Source organism: Stomoxys calcitrans, chromosome 4 (genome assembly GCF_963082655.1).
Source record: "Stomoxys calcitrans chromosome 4, idStoCalc2.1, whole genome shotgun sequence".
Taxonomy (NCBI): Eukaryota; Metazoa; Arthropoda; class Insecta; order Diptera; family Muscidae; genus Stomoxys; species Stomoxys calcitrans.
Genome location: NC_081555.1, coordinates 158,378,020 through 158,400,731, shown reverse-complemented (window position 1 = coordinate 158,400,731; position 22,712 = coordinate 158,378,020). Strand labels below are relative to the sequence as shown.

At 36.9% G+C, this 22,712-nt stretch overlaps 1 protein-coding gene across 2 annotated transcripts in view; it reads right to left on the bottom strand.

The window, feature by feature from the left end:
• Nucleotides 1–5,722, bottom strand: part of LOC106081789 (glutamine synthetase 2 cytoplasmic) — a 31,001-nt gene extending 25,279 nt beyond the window's left edge. Inside the window, exons 1-2 of one of the 2 annotated variants that reach the window (XM_013243998.2) lie at nt 5,437–5,722; nt 2,298–2,485 (exon numbers count right to left, since the gene is read on the bottom strand). In XM_013243998.2, the coding sequence (XP_013099452.2) occupies nt 2,298–2,481 (184 nt within the window). In that variant the 5' untranslated portion in view covers nt 2,482–2,485; nt 5,437–5,722. The remainder of the gene's footprint in view (nt 1–2,297; nt 2,486–5,436) is intronic. The other variant, XM_013244008.2, reaches the window with a different exon arrangement.
• Nucleotides 5,723–22,712: the final 16,990 nt, after the last annotated feature.

The following is a 22,712-nucleotide window of genomic DNA, read 5'->3' as shown; positions in this document are numbered from 1 at the left end:
GCTATATCAGGTTCTTGACCGATTTGAACTGTACTTAGCGCAGTTGTTGGAAGTCATACCAGAATGCTATGTGCAAAACTTCAGCCAAATCGGACGAAAATTGCGGCTTCTGCGGGCTCAAGAAGTCAGATCAGGAGATCGGTTTATATGGCAGCTATATCAAAATCTGAACCGATATAGCCCAATAGCAATCCCCAACGACCTGCAAATCAATATAAAGTATCTGTACAAAATTTCAAGCAGCTAGCTTTACGCGTTCTACCGCTATAGTGATTTCCGCAGACGGACGGACATGGAAATTGTAGATTAATCCAATAAGATTTTTTCATTCTTATGGTAATGGACTCTACCTTTCTTTTCTTCTTTTTATACCCTCCACCATAAGATGGGGGGTATACTAATTTCGTCATTCTGATTGTAACTACTCGAAATATTCGTCTGAGACCCCATAAAGTATATATATTCTTGATGTCGTGAAATTTTATGTCGATCTAGCCATGTCCGTCCGTCTGTCCGTCCGTCCGTCCGTCCGTCCGTCTGTCTGTCGAAAGCACGCTAACTTCCGAAGGAGTAAAGCTAGCCGCTTGAAATTTTGCACAAATACTTCTTATTAGTGTAGGTCGGTTGGTATTGTAAATGGGCCATATCGGTCCATGTTTTGATATAGCTGCCATATAAACCGATCTTGGGTCTTGACTTCTTGAGCCTCTAGAGTGCGCAATTCTTATCCGATTGGGATGAAATTTTGCATGACGTGTTTTGTTATGACATCCAACAACTGTGCCAAGTATGGTTCAAATCGGTTTGTAACCTGATATAGCTGCCATATAAACCGATCTTGGGTCTTGACTTCTTGAGCCTCTAGAGTGCGCAATTCTTATCCGATTGGAATGAAATTTTGCACGACGTGTTTTGTTATTATATCCAACAACTGTGCCAAGTATGGTTCAAATCGGTCCATAACCTGATATAGCTGCCATATACACCGATCATGGGGTTTTGAATTCTTGAGCCTCTAGAGTGCGCAATTCTTTTCCGATTGGAATGAAATTTTGCACGACGTGTTTTGTTACGATATCCAATAACTGTGCCAAGTATGGTTCAAATCGGTCTATAACCTTATATAGCTGTCATATAAACCGATCTTGGGTCTTGACTTCTTGAGCCCATAGAGGGCGCAATTCTTATCCAATTTGAATGAATTTTGGCACGTAGTATTTTGTTATGATATCCAACAACTGTGCCGAATATGGTTCAAATCTGTTCATAACCTGATGTAGCTGCCATATAAACCGATCTGGAATCTTGACTTCTTGAGCCTCTTGAGGTCGCAATTATTATCCGATTTGCCTGAAATTTTGTACGACGGATTCTCTCATGACAATTAACATACGTGTTTATTATGGTCTGAATCGGTATACAGCTCCCATATAAATCGATCTCTCTATTTTACTTCTTGAGCCCACAAAGGCGCAATTCTTATTCGAATTGGCTGACATTTTACACAGGTCTCCAACATATAATTTAATTGTGGTCCAAACCGGACCATATCGCTCTAATGGCAGAGCAAATCTTTTCTTATATCCTTTTTTTGACTAAGAAGAGATGCCGGGAAAAGAACTCGACAAATGCGATCCATGGTGGAGGGTATATAAGATTCGGCCCGGCCGAACTTAGCACGCTTTTACTTGTTCTATTATTAATTACATCTCTCGCTAAGATTTATTTTTGATCTGTCGGTCACAGTAAGTATGTATGTTTGACATTAGCATGCCCTTTGTTTTGCATTTCTTGCTTTGTTTACACACTCACAAAACAAAATCAAAACAATACTCCGCCACAACGATTGATCAGTGTATACGCGATTCACAAGAAAGACACTTGGCGCAAATTCAAACACCAATACAAACACACGTTGGTGTTAAAAAAAAATGTAAGGGCGAAAACAGATGGCTGGTGTTTGTTTGTCAACATAGCATAGACATGGTTGTCGTAGACTTTATGTCTCCGATTTAGCATGCTATCATGTGTATGAATATGTTTGCATGTATGGATCTAACTCCCGCTCTCTAAAGAGATTATTATAAACGATACATTGAAATGCATAAGTAGACATTATGTCTCCTCAAAAATCACACTATCATGTGTATGAATATGTATATATTTTACTCGTGTTCCTTAAGGAGATAATTATCAAAGATAAATTGAAATGCTTAGAGGTTTACTTTTTTCCTATTTGCACTCCAGAAGGAAAATTGTGCTATTAATTTTTAATGTTTTTTATTTCATTCACTTACCACTTGGTTTGGTTGGTATGAAATCCAGTGTACGATCTTTGCAACGTAAATCTTCGCCAGTACCATCAATCCATACATAAGTGGCCTGTACAATATTCTCTTTGAGGGGCAAACTTAGGTAACGATCCAAAATCGATTTGTTAATATGGGCATTGGGAGAATCTTCCAAAATTCTGTTCGACATACTGCTAAAAAAGTAAAAGATAAACATGAAAAAAAGGTAAAAGCTTGTAGAGAGAGAAAGAGAAAACTACACACTCTGCCGCCCAGGATATACTCAAAAACACCAAATAAAAAAAGAAAAACAAGTATTGCAGAAAATAAAATGGGAAGATCGCTTATAATGGAGATTATAACAGGTATAAACCAACTCAGACCACATTGGGAGTTATAAATCAACTCAGCACAACAAATCTAAACCAACGAGGATTTGAATTGCGCCATTTGGGGACTCAAGGAGTCAAACCGGGAAATCGGTTTATATTAGGGGCTATATCAGGTTATGGACTAGACTTGACTGTTCTAAGCCTGGAAATTGAAGGTCTAAGTAGAAGTCATTCATCAACAAAAAATTAGCTAAATTGGATGAAAATTGCTCCCTTTAGAAAGTTTTAAGTGCAAATTTTGATGGATATTGAAAGTCATAGAGGAAGTCACATTTGAAAATTTTAATCAAATCAAATACGCTAACTGGCATCTAGATCATGCTCGATGGCAAGATTCTCGTGAGAAAAGAGCCACCGTCAGAATTGCCATCGGAGGTGAGAAATGTTGCCTATACGTCCCCATATAACAGGGAAAGGAGTGGGTGGCATTCGCAAAGCCTCAAATCAAGCAGAATCTTCACTCAAAAAGGACAATAATCTACGGTAGGTGGGATTGAAAAGGTCCATATGAGAACAGAGAGTTCTGGTTGACCTCCGAACTGACGCCACAGGCAAGGATCAAACTGAATCTGCATTCCAAGTAAACAATGATCTTGGCTTGTGGGACTGAGAAGGCCAGGTGACTATGTTTGGGAAAGACATTCATTTAAGGCCCATACGCTAAGCCATCAAAAAATATCTGCATTCCAAATAGACAATGATGTGCGGATAGTGGCACTGGCAAGGCCTAATGCTCAGTCCATATGAAACATAGCCAAGTGTGAATGACTCCGTAAAGAGGGAGACAAGGACCAAACAGGATCCACTCTCAAAGAAGACATCTGCGTCTTGTGAACTAGGAAGGTCCGATGGGTATGGTTGGAAAGAGCCTTCATATATGACCCATTGCCCAAGAAGCAGGGCACGTAATAGAAGACCTCCGGAGAGATCCCACAGTCAAGGAGCAACCAAGTTCTAAACTCGAAGAATCATTTTTATATGTGCTGAGGGTGACTGGGAAGGTTGGGTTGGGAAGGGTCTCCATAGTCCATTCTATATGAAGCGACTGGTGGCATCGTGAAGGCCTGCAGGTTACCTTCGGGAAGAACCTCCATATACGGCCCAGTTCACATGAAGCAAAGCAAGGAATGGATGATCTCCGGAACAAACATAATATGCACTGAAAAAAAGGCCTTGATCTGCGGCTGTTGGGACTGGGCAGGCCTGGTAGGTATATTTGGGAAGGCTGGGTAAGACCTCCATGTATGATCCAGTCCATTTGAAGCAGTAAAAGGAGTGGAGAGAGATGCCGAAGCCAAGGACCTGCTGCTGGTGGGATTCGAAACTTCTGGTGGGTACGTTTATGACCCAACAGCGGGGTCAAGTGGTCTTTCCTCAAAACAACACAAGGCTCACATTAGAAATGTTGTGAAAACCGACCTCCAGGAATCCAAAAATGAGTTGAATCAAAACCAACCTCCAAAATGAGTTGGGATGAGGAGGACTTCAAAATTTTTTTTAATTCAGGCCAGCCAAAAACAAAACAGGAAAGACAATGCTAACCATCTTTACTGCAACACAAGGTCCAACATCTTCAATAACAGACCGACAGAACTCGCACCTATGGATTTCTTTCTTTCTCGCTCGCTAGTGTGGCGTAGTATGCAACAGCTCAAAAATGTATTCAACATATCAACGTTGAGTTCACACCAGCCAAAAACCAACATCAGAGTTCGGTTAATCCTTCTTCCAGACCAACCGAACCTGCTCCAACGGATTTTCCATCTATTTCACTCATCTGTTGCATAAAATGAGTGGCGTTTTGGCAAAATTGCAAATTTTACACATAAACATTCCACTACGGAACACCACCGTAGCGCAGAGGTTAGCATATCCGCCTATGACACTGAATGCCTGGGTTCGAATCCTTGCGAGACCATCAAAAAAATTTTTCAGCGGTGATTTTCCCCTCCTAATTCCGGCAACATTTGTGCGATACTATGCCATGTAAAATCCTTCTCTCCAAAGAGGTGTCCCATTGCGGCACGCTGTTCGGACTCGGCTATAAAAAGAGGCTCCCTATCAGTGAGCTTCAACTCGAATCGGACTGCACTAATTGACATGGGAGAACTTTACCCCTGTTTGTTCCTGGCATAGTTAGCAGGACATTAAAATTCTATTCAACAACTTCTTCGAATAACTTCTGAACAGTGGAGTTAGGTGTTATTTAGCTTATGCTGGCGACATTTCCCAATCCTGCCACGGGATAGGTCCTCTGGTGCCAGTTCTCGTCCCCTTACATGAAAAAAAAAAAAACAAATTGCCGCCATTCTAACACAGTAGGATAGGTCCTAAGACAGTTCGAAAATGATGAGTTATGAAAATGAAACTTTTCATTTCTGTAGGATATGTCTTGTGATAAGTAACTAATTCTCCAGTTTAGGACCGGGGCATTTGACTACACATTTCCCGTAGGGAAATTACTCGTGGAAATATTTGCTTATCTAAAGGCTCTCAGCCATGTAAAACTTCTCTGTGACAAAGTGTCCCTCATCATTGAACTAAAACTAGAATTTGGGCAGCAGTGATTTATTTGAAAAAAAAAATCTTCATGTCATTATCACTTTTTTGGTTAATGGTATAATTGTTTTCCTTTAGTCTCTTCTATTTTTTTCTCATTCACTAAAACCATTTTTTGATTTTTTTTCTTTGTCAAGTTCTTTGTTTGTTCTTGTTTTTTTTTTTTTCTTAAATAAAAATCTTTTTTTATTTACTTTTATTGTTTTATGTTAACGTTGGTGTGAAAAAAGGTTGTAGAAGCCCGTTTGAACTTTTTGAAAAAAGGAATGTTTCGTTTACGCGTTTTTTTTTTAATTACTTTCTTTTAGTGTTTTGTTTTTATTGTTATATGGCTTTTTTTCAAAAAATTTTCGTTATTCGCTCAAACGCTACTGGAACTTAACTGAGCTGGAAGTGATTTTTCTGTGAGATTTTATAACGCGATTTTGTCGTTATGCGGACCGTAGCAGCTGATAGTCGCCGTTGTTCTGATGTTGTTTGGCAGTGACCGACCCAGACGTCGAAATGATTTTGCACAGCTACTGTAATACGGTAAACTAACCATAAATACACATGCATACGCACACACCTACGCCAACATTGTAGTAGCTGTTCGAGTCGGTGATTTTCTCTGTTTTTATTGAGTTATAGTTGTTGTTCTAATTTGAATGAACTCAATTGTAATTGTATGATGAGAGTGAGAGCAAGAGAGAGAGGGAGAGATTAATAAAATTTTGTATTTTTGGATGAGCTGATTACTTTGTAACGGTCAATTACTAAAAGTGATGCCAAGTTTTTGAAATGTTAAGTAAATAAGAAATAATAGGGTATTCCATAGAGAAAATATAAATAGCAATAAAATTTATTTTGTGGTGCCCCCTAAGGCTCTAAATGGATAATTTACTTGAAGTCGCTAATCTCTCAGGGCAAGCCGGACGATGTGAAACACAATACATAAATATCTCTGCCAACGTTTGTTGACCGCGCAGTCATCGTTAACGTTGAAAGTTGACATCAACGTCAGCATTATGATTAATATAAAAGCGCCAACAACTCTCTCAACGCTAATATTTAAATTGCCCTTCTTTTATTTGTTGTATGAAAACGCACCAACAAATGATCTCCAAAGCTACAATGAGTTTAATTGGTGACACTGGTGACCATAAAAAAACAATAACAAACATAAACACAAAGATGGATCATGATGATGAGGTAGGCTACGATATCTTCGTTAACACGCAACGACTATCTGCTAAAGAGCGATCGCTGTTTTCAGTCTCTCTTGCCTTGCAATGCAGGCAGAGCAGCGCAGCGACTGTATTACCTCATATGTTAGCTGTATAACAGAGCTGTTTATTTATTCTCTTATTTACTGTTTGTTATTGACTACTGTCATAACAGACATGTTAGCGTGTTGTTGTAGTTTACATGTGTCAAAACAAAGCGTATGGGAATAGAAAGGAGAATCAACTATTAATTTTTCTGTTCGTTATAAGAATTAATTTAAAAACTATTGTGTGTCTATGTTTTTTATACCACCATTAAATACATCGAAATATCCATTTCCGACCCTACAAAGTATATGTATTAGAGTGATAACTTTTTTACAGCCTCATATCGCTGTATCATATTTTGATGAGTTTTTATTCAAGATTAGCTAAAATCTTACATTTGAGGCGATTCGATAAAAAACCTCACGTACAAAATGATTTAAATTTTTTTTGGATTTGGAATTTTGGGCAATTTTGGTTAATCACAGTAAACAGTTATATAATTAAACACAAGCTTTAGAGCGACATATGCATACATATGTAACATCATTAAACACCCAAGGAAGTTAAATATCCACGTAGGGAGAGGATGAATCTTAGTGGGAGGTTGTCCTTGTAACAGTCTTGCTTAACTTTGATTGTATGCTCACAGCAGTGGTTTCTCCGGGCTATGCTTATTGGAGATTCATCTTTTTTCCAGTGTGTCTTTAAGCATCAAAATCTTCATCGCGAAACAAATGACTGCTAAACCAATGGTTAGCCCACGAGTAAGAAATTAATGAACAGATTTTACGCAACCTATTCCGGGTTTCAGGCATCAGAATAAACGCAAGAAGAGCTAGAAAGGCACTAGGGTTCCAGAAAGCATTGCAGATGTTTGGAATGTGGTTAAACTTTACAAAAGAGAATGCACTGCTCTCAGTGAAGTGACGGAAGACACAAATGAGATGGAAGAGAAACTTCATGTCGTTGCTCCAGCCGTCTGTTTCCTTAATGTGAATTTTACGATTTCTGAAAGCTGGTTTCAGTTCATCTTAATTGCTCATCAATTCCTGCACAAAGAAGGACTCGATGTTTAGTGATCTAGTTGATCCACAGAGCTCATCGTAAATGAAAACGCGATCCAGCACAAGGTGTTGGCAACTGATGATCTTGGGTGTAAGGTGACCTTTCTCTTCGAACTAAAACGCCTGCCTGTTGTATCGCAACAATCATCACAATTGATCCCCACAGGTTAAACTCATCTAACACATTCTGGAGTCCTAATGCGATTTGCTTTCACGGAGTTTGCTGTGAAAGTGAAAGCTCTACTTCCCCGTGCTTACCAAATTATCATTCACACGAGTAGCTTTCTTTTAGATAGCCTTGTGAATTCTTGATTGACATAGGGTTGGGATTTAACGTTTCAGCTGAGAGCATCATAACCCATACTGCAATTGATATTTGTAAGTATTTCATGTAATGTAAACTCCTCATAAAATACATCTGCACTATATTATTGTAAGAGAAAACTTAACAATCTTTTCCAGGGCAATAAAAACACAAATTAACTTAAAAGTGCTTTGTGGTATAGTAAACAGAGTTATAGACTTAAATATATTTTGGTTCACAATATCTTATTTCGGTTACGTTACGCACTCGCCGTCCCAATATTTTTTTTCGGCAGCACTTTAATTCTGGCAGACATTTGTTGCAAGAGATGCTTGATTTATATTTTCTTAGCTTCAAACTTCACTTAGTCGCACGAAAAAGAAATTTGAAACTAAAACGCATATAATAATAGCATAATTATTAAATCCTGTTATGATTTTAAAAAATCTTCAACTTCATTGCACTGTCAATTTCAGAAAAATTTAAAAGGCGATATAGTGAACAATGTTCTTACCCGCGTTTATGCATGGTTATTTATTTATAATTTTTTGTCGAAGCTATTCTAGATAATGAAAATATTTCTGGTTTACACAAACTTTTTTGTTCACACAATTGTGGCTTTAACGAATTAACACAAACGAATAATTCGTTTGATTCCATTTGATGGCATTTTATACATTTTTACACAACGTTTTTCTTTTTTTTTTGCTTTCTTAATTGTCTCAAAGGTGTTAATTTTATGGCTCAGATGAAGTGTTGGCTTAGCCTTCACTAAGAACAAAAAACCCTATTTCCTAATTTCGTTACTTTTGTTTTTTCTTTGTCTGGAGTTGAGGAATTTTGTCAGGCAGAATGAAAGAGGGGAAAGATGAGAGATATCAATGAAATAAATTCCAATTTTTCTGACGTTATTTCTTGGGGAGTTAATTCATGCAACCCAGTGGGTCTAAATTTATACAAAAAGGATTTAAATAGAGAGAAATAATTATGCTCTCAAAATTTGACAGCAAATGTCAAGCTTATAGGTGTCGGTAATTATTTTAATTTTCTTCAAAGCAAGCAGCTCTGCCGATTCAGAACATATTGGACACGTATGTTGAAGGTCATAGGTTAAGTCGTTGTACAAAATTTCTGCCAAATCGGACGATAAGTGCGCCCTCTAGAGGCTTAAGAAATCAAGAACCCTAGATTTAGATTTCTACCGGATAAATATCCCACGCTTGGGTATTTATTGGGTAAATACCCAATAAATACCTTTTTTGGATATTTATAATTTTGTTGTTATGTTGGGTATAAAAAATTTTTAATGATTTCGTATTCTTTGTATATAAAACTGACCTTCTGATCTCATAAAGTTGGATTTTAGTTTTATATAGCCGCTATATAGACCGATCTTCCGATATAGAGTATTGAGCCCATAACAGGAGCATTTTTCATCCGCTTTTGATGAAATTTGAAACAGTGGGTTTTAATAAACCGCTAAAACTGTTTGTTGAATTGCGTCCAGGTGGAAACATATTTAGATACAGCTGCCATATAGATCTCCCGCTATATAGTATTAAGCAAATAAAATGAGCATTTTTCATCCGATTTGAAAGAAATGTGAATCAGTGCGATTTGATAGACCTATACACTGGCTTGTTAAATATCTTCCAGATCGGACAATATTTGGATATAGCTGCCATACTGACCGAATGTATAGAATATTGTGTAGAGTATCTGGTCCGCATTCCCTATATGGCCCAATCTGGACGATATTCAACAAAAAGGTTTAGAGGGGTGCCAAAACGCCAAAATCGGATGTAAAATGCTTGTTTTATGGGCTCAATACTCTATTTCGGGAGATCGATCTATATGGCAGCTATATACCAATATGGTCCGGTCTGGACGATATTAAACAAAGCGGGTTTAGAGGGGTACCGGTACTCGCTGTGCCAAATTTCATCGAAATAGGGTGAAAAATGCTCCTTTTATAGGCTCATTACACAATATCGGGAGATCGGTCTATATGGCAGCTATATCCAAATATGGTCCGATCTGTACCACATTTGACAGGAATGGGTAGGGGTCTACCAGAACACACTGTGTCAAATTTCATCGAATTCGGGTAATAAATCGATTTTTATGGCCTCAATATCCTAAATCGGGAGATCAGGCGGTCGGTCTAAGGGCAGCTATATCCAAATATAGTCCGATCAGAACCGCACTTCACAGAAATGAATAAGGGTCAAACAGAACTCATTGTGCCATATTTCAATGAAACCTGATGAAAAATTACCAATTTATTGCCTCAAAACTTTATAGCAGCTATATATAACTAAAATCTGATTTTATGAGATCAGAAGACCAGGTTCATATACAAAGAACACGAAATCATCAAAAATTTTTTGAAAAATGTTTTTTTACCCAAAGTATCTGCAAAATTGTAAATACCCACCTTTTGGGTATAAATGGGTAAATACCCGGGAATTTACTTAATTTACCTGGTAAATATTACCTTTTGGGTATGTACCCATCGCCCATCTGTAAAGATTCCCCATCGGTTTATATGGCAGCTATATCAGGTTATGTACCAATGTGCGCCGTACTTATCACAGTTGTTGGAAGTCATAACAAAAGATCTCATGCAAAATTTCAGCCAAATCGGATAAGAATTGCGCCCTCTAGTGGCTCAAGAAATCTAGATCCAAGATCGGTTTTTATGACAGCTATATCAGGTTATGAACCGATTTGAACCATACCCAGTACAGTTATTAAAAGTGATACCAAAACACCACGTGCAAAATTTCAGTTAAATCGGACTAGAATTGCGCAGCTCCCTGGAGGTTCAAGAAGTCAAGACCCAAGATCGGTTTATATGGCAGCTATATCAAAACATGGACCGATTTGGCCCATTTACAATTCAAGCGCCTAGCTTTATTCCTTCGAAAGTTAGCGTACTTTCGACAGAAAGATGGACGGCTAAATCGACTTAAAATGTCATGACGAATATATATACTTTATGGAGTCTTATACTCATATTTCGAATGTGTGTGTAACTTATAAACAGAATGTAACTGTGTGTAACTTATAAACAGAATGACGAAATTAGTACACCCCATCCTATGGTGGAAGTTATAAAATATCAAATTTATAGCAAAAAGAAAAAAAACAATCACATATTGGAAGCTAAGATAGCAGAGCCCCTATTTACGAGCATTACGCCATAGATTCCTTCGCGGAAAAGGAAATAATGCATATTTAGAAAATGCAAACGACGAAAACTGCATGCCATTGAGAGCTGAATTCTGCTTGCGGCATGTTCTTAGACAATTCTCATTTATCTATATTCACAAGCGCCACCAAGCAGTCTATGTGCAAAGTTCAAATTCTTTTTCTATATATAAATTACTATGGTGGTTTTGATAAAAAAGATGTTTAATTATAATAATATGAAAATAATCAATATTTAAGTCTTGCCAAAATTCTAGCACCTTTTTCTGAAAACCAATGAATTCGTTTTTTTTTTTTTTTTTTTTCAAACTTGTTTCATCCACGTTCTTTGTTGAGACTTTTCTAATAAGACGGCACTATAATAAAGCTATCACGATTTGTCTGTCAAACATGTTCCACAGTTGAAAAGGTTTTTAAAGCTCATTTACACTAAAAGACTTTATCAGCCATGGTTAAGTTTTGGGTTCTCTTTACAGTTGCAGTGATATGCTAACCAATAACAAAAATTATTAGGTAAAAAACGCCAAAATTATCTACACGACATGGCTCTGCTGATAGAAAGGCCGTAACTTTGAATAGGGATCAACCGAAAAATTGTCTTAGAAATTGAAGAGAACGCGATTGCAGAAAATTTCTGTGTTCGGCCTGCGAATCAATACTTTGTTTTATTTTAGTACTATCTGCACTAAATAGTACTGAAAATTGTATGAACAACGAAGGACAACGAAGTTCTGGATAAATTACGTGGAACATCTGCCGTCAGGATTGCCATGATATGTTTTTTTACAAATAAGTGTGTCTACCCGCAGAAATCCTCTATTGTGAATGGCAAAATAATGTTAAAACTAATCTTCTTTTATATAAAAAGTCAATTTGTGTTTTTTGTCTGTTTGTGTGTAACTTATACACTCAAAAACGGCTGAACCGATTTTCTTGAAATTTTCACAGATGGTACTTAATGATCCTATGGTGAAATTGGGGTACTACATATTTTGATATCTGAAAAGGGACAGACCCTCCCCCTTATCGCAATTTTCAGAAACGCTAGATTTTGGAGATGGGTGGTGCGATTTAAGCGAAATTTTGTGTGCTCTCAAATTTTTGGTTTTAGGTTACTAAATAACCTAAAACCAAAAATTTGGTATGCAAATTTCGGATGGGGTACCTGGACCCCCAAAACCCACCAAATATATTTATAGATCAATCACGACAATATGGGACTCAAATGAAAGTTATTTGCAAGTAGAATACGTATTTGATACCTAATTGATATCTCACAGTGATATCAATGGGAATTGTGATATCACAAAGAGTGGGCTGAGAGCATTTTAAAACTATGTGGCCAAGTCTAGACTTGAAGAGGTCTACCCCTTTGCTGTCACGTGCTAGAACAGACGTCTCAGTCAGTGTGCCCGTCATGAAAGGTTGCTGTATAATCGGAAAACATGATGATAGACTGAAGGTTGCCAGTAACGACTTTTGTAGAAGCTGTGAGGACATCGAAGAATAAAAGACTATCATTTCTTTAAGAACCTTTCTGATTTAGCGGGTGTGAACGTTCGCAAGTTGTTGGGCTTTTAAAAGAAATCTGGATGGTTCAACGGTAGAAACCAGAACGCATTTTCCTTCTTTTGTTCCTGTGGTATCACAATGGTCGAAAACGTCTAAGTGGGTCTTATGACAGACAGCCACTTAAACCTAACCTAACCTATGCCCAAACAAGTTTTACAATTTTATTTATCAATTTTACAATTATTTTCACTTTTTCCATGTATTATTTTGACAGATTGGCAAATGGCGTTACCACCGCATGGCAAACAAACAGACTTGCACTGGGAACTTTTTTTGCGTTTTATTTTTGCTCTTCACGGCTTGTCTATCCAGTACTAAAATAAGACATTACAAATGTTTTTTAACGTACAAGTGCAAGTAATTTTGGGAAAATCACACAAGTTAAAGGAATCTTTAATGTAAGTCCCCTGCGAACTCTACAAGGTGTATAACAATTAGCACAATTTCAACGAAATGGTGTCATAATTAAAATTCAGGTTTACACATTAATCACGTTTCGTGATTAATTCAGTGTGTGAAATAAACTAAATCTCTCGTGCTTTGCAAAATCATAAAATAGAAGTGCAATATGAACTTTGAATTCTAATGGTGCGTAGCTGGATTCACTGAACACGGTTGCAAAAGTAATTTTTGTGTAGCCCAGGAACTAGTAAGATTTTTGACAGCACAGCAAATTTTGACGTTTCATTGAGCAAAGTCCCATGTCAGTAATTTTAAATTCATTTGCGGCTTAACTTAGCCGCCTACATTGTGGACAGACTTCACTAATTTTAAACGACTTATTTGGCATAAAATAAGTAAAATTATTATTTATTATCATTGGCAACGGGATTCTAAAATGTTGTTATTTAGCAATAATGGACAAAAGGGCAGTTATGTGTTTGTAGATTATTGAAATTATGGCGCCGGTGTTGAGTGATTTTTCTATAACGGCGTCAATAGATTGTTTACCTGGCATGAGTTTCGTTCATCATTTTCATGTAAACAATAGAAAAAAATAAATTTGCATTAATTTTTTGTTAAGTATTGATTCTTTGAGCCCATCGTAGCGCAGAGGTTAACATGTCCGCCTATGACGCTGAACGCTTAGGTTCGAATCCTGGCAAGTCCATCAGAAAAAATTTTCAGCTGTGGTTTTCCCCTCCTAATGCTGGCAACATTTGTGAGGTACTATCGCATGTAAAACTTTTTTTCAAAGAGGTGTCGCACTGCGGTACGCCGTTCGGACTCGGCTATAAAAAGGAGGCCCCTTATCACTGAGCTTAAACTTGAATCGGACTACACTCATTGATATGAGAGAAGTTTGCCCCTGTTCCTTAATGGAATGTTCATAGGCAAATTTTACATTTGCAATCTTTCGTCAAGAAGGTTCCATGTACAAAACTTAAAAAAACTAAAATTGGGAAATAATTTATACAGATGTCTTTAAAACAACATTACTTGTCTTACTTGCTATGTTTTCCACTTTCCAAAGCAAGACCTAAAATATTGTATATCCATATATTTAAAAAATATTCATTACGAAAATAACTATTATTTTCCGGCTTTTTCCTGTGGCGGCCACATCTTGTTTACTTTTGATTTTTAATAAACGTCAAAATTTGTCAATGTTAGAAAAAATGGTCGATTGGCACAGCAAAATGAAATTTTTTTCTCACCAGTGTAAAAAGCAACCCCCTACGTTTTACATCTCACCATAGGAGATTGCTATCATTGGACACACGCTCTAAACAGTGTTGCCACTCAAGAAAATTATTTCCTTCCAAAATTTAAGAAAAATCCTACCAAATCCCACCCATACTTACCAAATGTTCTGCAAGTCAAAAATGCGGTATGTTTTTTTACCCACTACCGAAGAGTTGTTCATTTTGTTGTTGCATCTTTCATACATCAATTTGTACATTTTCAACCCTACAAAGTATGACTATTAGATGGTCGTCATATTCACAGACTATCTCGATATATCCGTCCGTCTGTTTGTTGAAATCACTCTACAGCCTAGAGTTCAAAGATGACTTATATTGGGTTGCCCAAAAAGTAATTGCGGATTTTTTAAAAGAAAGTAAATGCATTTTTAATAAAACTTTGAATGAACTTTAATCAAATATACTTTTTAACACTTTTTTTCTAAAGCAAGCTAAAAATAACAGCTGATAACTGACAGAAGAAAGAATGCAATTACAGAGTCACAAGCTGTGAAAAAATTTGTCAACGCTGACTATATGAAAAATCCGCAATTACTTTTTGGGCGACCCAATATTTTGACATAGCTCTCTTTATACCGATCTCCCGATAAGAAATCTTGAGTTCATAAAAGCCAAAGGTAGTTTTTTACCGATTTCAATGAACAACCCAAGGTGAATTAGAAATGTGGTCTTATTTGTATAACAATCAAAGAAGATCACCTGGCCCAGAATTGGCCATTAAGCTGATTTACTGAACCGATATTGTCCTCAACACAACAAAAGAAACTTGCCCTCGTGTATGCGTACGTGTGCCAGAATTATGAAAGAGAGAGAACGTGAAAAAAATGGAGTGCTTTGCTGTGAACGAAAACAATGAACTCATGTCATGTTAGTAACGTTAAACTGGCTGGCTGACTTCAGCTATTTACGTGAGATCACCTCTTTAGAATCCTCCTTGTAAACAACCATGTCGGATTTGAATAAAGCAAAATGCGCTACTACCCAGAAATGCGCTTTACTACCTATTTTCCTCGTTACAGTGAACGCATTTAACGCACAAAAACCGCATTTCTTACCCAGTGTACAGTTCTGTATGTTTGGTTGAGGATAGACCAACAAATAACAAACATGTATGCACAGTATGTATACCAATAGATTGGGAATTTTTATGGTAAAACCTTAGATCATAAAATGATCACATGTTGGGTCACTTAGGTAGAAGTAAGCATTTAAATGTATTGTTTATCATTAAGTGATTTTCTAACCCTTAAGAGTACATGTGGAGGCCACTGTAGCGCAGAGGTTAGCATGTCCGCCTATGACGCTGAATGCCTGGGTTCGAATCCTGGCGAGACCATCAGAAAAAATTTGTCAGCGGTGATTTTCAACATTTGTGAGGTACAATGCCATGTAAAACTTCTCTCCAAAGAATTGTCGCACTGCGGCATGCCGTTCGGACTCGGCTATAAAAAGGATACCCCTTATCATTGAGCTTAAACTTGAATCGGACTACACTCATTGATATGAGAGAAATATGCCCCTGTTCCTTAATGGAGTGTTCATGGGCAAAGTTTGCAAGAGTACATGTGTTTCAACTAATATAGGGAGCTAGTTCACTGTGTATATATCCTGTGGATGGAAATAGGATCAATGTGTGTTGTATTTGTTGTCCTTAGATATTTAAGATTGTACAGTTTGTATAAGAGTCTAAGTATATATTAGATGTTAAGATAGTTGTTGTAAGAAATAAAGAGGAGCTCTGTTCTACACACCATTCAATACGGTCGTTCATTTTATTTCTCGAGCTAACACCCAGAACTAAGAAAATTTCGAAGAGATCCATTAACTGGTACGAGTGTTCTTTACAGTCAATATTAGAACTTACACGTTTTTTCTGAAATTTGAAATAGTAACAGTATTTTACCCCTCGACATCCATGGTTCACTCTTAAGCTGAGTATTCTGTTCAGCTTTTCAGGCGGAATGCTGTAAAACTCCACATAAAAAAACATCGACGAAACGCTGGAGGAAAATAGGCGAAAAAGTAGTACTCTGTTCAGAGTGAGGAAAATGGCAAAAAAAATAAGTGGAAACGCTTGACATCATTGTCGGCATCATTTTTGTTTTATTGGTTTCAAAGGTTCGTTTCTTTTTGTTGTTATTTATTTGCGAAAAAAAAAATAATAAAACCAAAAGGGTAGATAAAAATCGTATTTTGGTAAAAAAGAAAAATAAAACATAGATGTCAAATTCCGCATGCAGAATAATTAAAGATTTCCACGAATATTTCGAAAGCAGAATGGAATACCAACCGTTAACGAATACACAGAAATGCAACGAGTTGAAATAATTTTGAGTTATCCGCGGCATTTTTTCAGTAATTAAATATATGTTGGAAAACCAAATATTGAGGTCAGCCTACCAATTTTGTTCGGAACCTAACAAAAACGGCAACACTGGTACTAAATCGTATTTTTGTCGTTCACAACATCTACTTTGTTCAATCACAATTATTCTGCTGTTCAAATTCTCCCGTTTATTTCTATTCTTTGCAACTGGCAGTTTTGCAAAGAGTCGCATGAAACATTTGCTAATATCACAGTCTATGTGCGTGCAGTGTATGATTGTATGTTTCTGGCTAAGCTTAAATCGGTGCAAGCCTTTGCTGCAAAAACGTAATAATTCGAATCGATGTTCAGATCGATTGTATGTCTTACATGCTGGATAAGTACCTTTCATTGATTCTTAGGAACTTAACACAAATTTCGTTCTTGTGAGTTTCTTTACCAATTTCTCAGACCAAGAGATGTCTACCATTCTCACAACATGACATAGCCAAATCATTCGTTGTTTAAGCTATGTCACACAACTTTAATGAATCAGTAAATTTCCCTTCAAATTCAGTTTTCTAATTTCCAAAAATTAAAAGTGTAACCGCAGGCATGCGTGCGTGTAAGTGTGCTCTCATGGTAATTGGATTTAATTCTATTGCGTGTTTTGGAAAAATTTATTTTTTTTAAATAAATTAATTTTTTGAAAACCTGAATGGAACCACACAGCTATATTTGGGTGCATTTTCTCAGGCATGATTTTTAAATGGGTTTTATTTTTTTAATTAAGATATCATTTCGATACATCATAGACATGAATGGAGACTGTTTTGCTTGTATTCTGCCAAAACATTGTTGTAGTGAATATATTGTCCATTTATACTTCCCTTACAGCCATGGTTTGATTTGTGAGTTATTGAGCCATGTAAAAACTTCTCATTATTATTTAGTATAAAACTTGAATCAGACAACACAAGTGGCTTGCTGTGTTTTATTTTTGTACTATATGGAGCAAATCACGATCTATCGTTTCTTGTTTGACTTAAAAGAACAACATTGCACTGATGCACTGTGCATAAAACACAGCAGATAGTGGGTGATTTCTTAAGCCTAGTTTTTATACTCAACACCATAGGATGGGGGTATACTTATCTAGTCATTCCGTTTATAATATTCGTCTAAGACCATATAAAGTATTGGGTTGCCTAAAAAGTAATTGCGGATTTTTTAAAAGAAAGTAAATGCATTTTTAATAAAACTTAGAATGAACTTTAATCAAATATATAATTGCCATTTTGTTCGATAACCTTTTGCCATCTTCCTGGCAAATTTTGTATTCCACGCTCATAGAACTTCTGGCCTTTATCTGCAAAAAACTGAACCAAGTGCGATTTTATATATATATATATATACGCCAAACAAACAAATGTAAACAAAATTTTGCGCACTTTTTTTCTAAAGCAAGCTAAAAGTAACAGCTGATAACTGACAGAAGAAAGAATGCAATTACAGAGTCACAAGCCGTTGAAAAAATTTGTCAACGCCGACTATATTACTGACAATTACTTTTTGGGCTACCCAATATATATATTCTTGGTCGTCTCGACGTCCTGAGTTGTTCTTGCCATGTCCGTCAGTCCGTCCATCCGTCTGTCGAAATCTCAATAGCGGTCGAATGCGTAATGATAGCCGCTTGAAATTTAGCACAGATGCTTAATATTGATGTAGGTCATTGGGGATTGCAAATGGGCCATATCGGTTAAGTTTTGGATAAAGTTCCCATATGAACCGATCTCCCGATTTGACTTTTTAAGCCTCTGGAAGCTGCAATTTTTATCCGAATTGGCTGAAATTTAGTGTTCTGTTATAACTTCCAATAGCTGTGCCAAGTACGGTCTAAATCGATCTATAACCTGATATAGCTCCCATATAAACCGATCTCCCGATTGGACTTCTGGGATCCTTACAAGCCGCAATTTTTGTCTGATTTAGCTGAAATTTTGCGTGTGATATTCCGTTATGACTGCCAACAACTGTGCCAAATAAAGTCCAAATCGGTCTATAACCTGATATAGCTCCCATTTGTCTTCTTGAGTCCATACAAGCCGAAATTTTTGTCCGATTTGGCTGAAATTGAGCATGTGGTGTTCTTTTATGACTTCGAATAGCTGTGCCAAGTACGGTCCAAATCAGTCTATAACCTGATATAGCTCCCATATAAACCGATCTCCCGATTGGACTTCTGAAACCCTTACAAGCCGCAAGTTTTGTCCGATTTGGATAAAATTTTGCTAGTGATATTCCGTTATGGCTTTTAACATCTGTGCCAACTACGGTCAAAATTGGTCTATAACCTGATATAGCTCCCATGTGAACCGATCTCCCGATTTGTCTTCTTAAGTCCTTACAAGCTGAAATTTTCGTTCGATTTGGCTGAAATGTTGCATGTGGTGTTCCGTTATGACTTTCAACAACTGTGCCAAGTACGGTCCGAATCGGTCTATAACCTGATATTGCTCCCATATAAACCGATATCCCGATTTGTCTTCTTGAGTCCTTACAAGCCGCAATTTTTGTCCGATTTAGGTGAAATTTTGCATGTCACTGTTTGTTGATTTGTTTTGTGAATTTGTCTCAGATTTGTCTCAAATTATTTCAGCAAGTTAACCAACTGATAGGAAAATTCAAATTTCATAATAGTTTAGAAATAACTATAGACGGACAAACCGTACATAAAGGATACGCGGAGGGACGAACATGGCAAAGACCGAAAGACATCTTCAGTTTAGTCTATAATTTAACCATGAATCGTCTTACAAACGAACAACGCTTGCAAATTATTGAAATTTATCATCAAAATGCGTGCTCTGTTAAGAAAGTTCATTGCACGTTTCTTCCATTCCATCGACGGAGCTCATTTTGGGCAGAATTGTCATATACTACCAATATATCCAGAAAGAGTCACAGTTTGGTGGGGTTTATGGGCTGGTGGCATCATTGGACCGTACTTCTTCAAAGATGATGCGAATCATAATGTAATGGTGAGCGCTATCGTGAGATGATATCCAACTTTTTTTGCCCGAAATACAAGAGCTTGACTTTCATGACATGTGATTTCAATCTTCAAAAATCAAATTATATGCACCGTACTATCGATTCAAATGAAGATTTAATGAATTTTTCTGAATTTGAAGTGTTTTTTATACCCACCACCGAAGAATGTGAGTATTCATTTTGTCATTCCGTTTGCAACACATCGAAATATCCATTTCCGACCCTATAAAGTATATATATTCTTGATCAGGGTAAAAATCTAAGACGATCTAACTATGTCCGTCCGTCTGTATGTTGAAATCAAGCTACAGTCTTCAAAAATAGAGATATTGAGCTGAAACTTTGCATAGATTCTTTTGTTTTGTCCATAAGCAGGTTGGGCTATCGAAGATAGGCTATATCGGACTATATCTTGATATAGCCCCCATATAGACTGATCCGCCGATTTAGGGTCTTAGGCCCATAAAAGTCACATTTATTATCCAATTTTACTGAAATAGTGAGTTGCGTTAGGCCACTAGACATCCTTCTTTAATTTGGCCCAGATCGGTTCATATTTGGATATAGCTGCCATATACACTGATCTCTCGATATAAGGTTTTGGGCCCATAAAAGGAGCATTTATTGTCCGATTTCGCCGAAATTTGGGAAATCGAGTTGTGTTAGACCATTCGACATATTTCTGCAATATGGCACAGATCGGTCCAGATTTGGATATAGCTGTCATATTGACCGATATCTCGATTTAAGGTCTTGGGCCCTTAAAAGGCGCATTTATTATCCGATTTTGCCGATTTCTGGGACCGTGACTTTTGTAAGGCCCTTTAACTTTCTTCTTCAGTTTGGCTCAGAACGTTCCAGATTTGAATATAGCTGTCATAAGACCGATCTCTCGATATAAAGTTTTGGGCCCCTTAAGTGCGCATTTATTGTCCAATTTTGCCGAAATTCGGGACAGTGGGTTGCGTTAAGTTCTTCGAAAACTTTCTGCAATTTGGTCCAGATCGATCCAGATTTGGATATAGCTACCATATAGACCGATCTCTCGATTTAAGGTTTTGGACCCATAAAAGGCACATTTATTGTCCGATTTCGCCGAAATTTGGGACAATGAGTTTTGTTAGGCCCATTGTCAGCCCTCTTCAATTTGGCCCAGATCGTTCAGATTTGGATATAGATGTCATATAAACCGATAAAAGGCGAATTTCGCCTAAAATTTTACACAGTGACTTATGTTGGGCTTTTCGACATCCGTGTCGTATATGGTTCAGATCAGTCTATTTTTGGATATGGCTAGCAAAAAGACCAATATTTTGTTCTACAAAATTAACCAATGACTTGTACTTAATAGACCACTCAATATCCGTGTCAAATTTGGTCCGGACATATTTAGATAAAGCTGCTAGGGGGCATAAATTATGCATTTTTCACCGGAATATGACGAAAGGTGGTTTATATATTCCCGAGGTGGTGGGTATCCAAAAGTTCGGCCCGGTCGAACTTAACGCCTTTTTACTTACCTCTGCCAAAGGGCAGCAAATCAATAGTTGCTAATTGAATTTTTGAAATTTTAACAATGACAAACACATATTTATTTTATTGCGTTTTATTAAAGAAAAATTTTAAGAAAAATTAACACCTTTAGGTCTTGCTATGCTGAATGATATTGCCTTTAAAAGGCGTACTTTTCATAACCAAACAGAGCTATGAAATTTAATAGTTGGGTGCTTAAGAATTTTAACAAAAAAAAAACTTTGGCAACTGAATGTGGATGACGTATAAAGCGCCATAGCATGTTTGATTATTATATTTAACTTAACAGTTACCAAATGTTATTACCCATAGCGTAAGTGTAAATACCAACTGCTGGCGTGTGGCTACATTTTGTATACCCACCACCGTAGGATAGGGGGTATAGTCATTCCATTTGCAACACATCGAAATATCAATTTCCGACCCTACAAAGTATATATATTTCGGATCGTCGTAAAATTCTAAGACGATTTAACTATGTCCGTCCGTCTGTTGTAATCACTGTACAGCCTTCAAAAATAGAGATATTGAGCTGAAATTTGGCACAGATATGTCTTTTTGATGCGCGCTGGTTAAGATCTTGAACGGGCCAAATCGGATCATACTTGGATATAGCTGCTATATAGACCGATCTGACGATAAAGGGTCTAATGCCCATAAATGCATTAATTTTTAGTGAGTAGTTTAAGGCCTCCCGAAACCTGACCCAAATATGGTCCAGATCGGACTATATTTAGATATAGCTGTCATATTGATCGATCTGCCGATAAAGGGTCTGAAGCCCATAAAAGCTTTATTTTTTAGCCGATTCCGCTGAAATTTGAAACAGTGGGTTAATTTAAGCCTACCGCTATCTGAAATAAATATGGTTCAGATCGGACTATATCCAGATATAGCTGCCATATAGACCGATCTCCCGATTATGAGTCTGAAGCCCATAAAAGCTTAATTTTTTAACCGATTTCACTGAAATTTGAAACAATATCCAACCACCCCCAATTTTTAAACCCACCACCGCTACTGTGGTGGGTTTAGATTTAGATATAGCTCCCATATATATGTTCGTCCGATTTGCAGTAATATAGCAATAAAATTGTCATTTGTAAACCGATTCTCTCGAAATTAGACAGTAAGGATTTTCTTATGACTCTCGATATTACTGGTGAAGATCATAGAAATCTGTTCAGATATATATATATCGCCCGATTTTCACTCCTAGACCCACTGTAAGCGCATTTATTGATCAATCTTCCCAAAATTTTGTACAACGCTTTTCTCGACAACTTCCCCAATATTCATAAAAGTTGGTCGAAATCGGTTCAGATTTAGATATAGCTCCCATGTATTTGTTCGTCAGATTTTGGATAATTTGTTGCCAATTGTCAACCGTATTTGTTAAATTTTTAAACATATTTGCTTTGCTCTAAGTTTGATACAGGGATTTTAATAATCTATCTGGATAC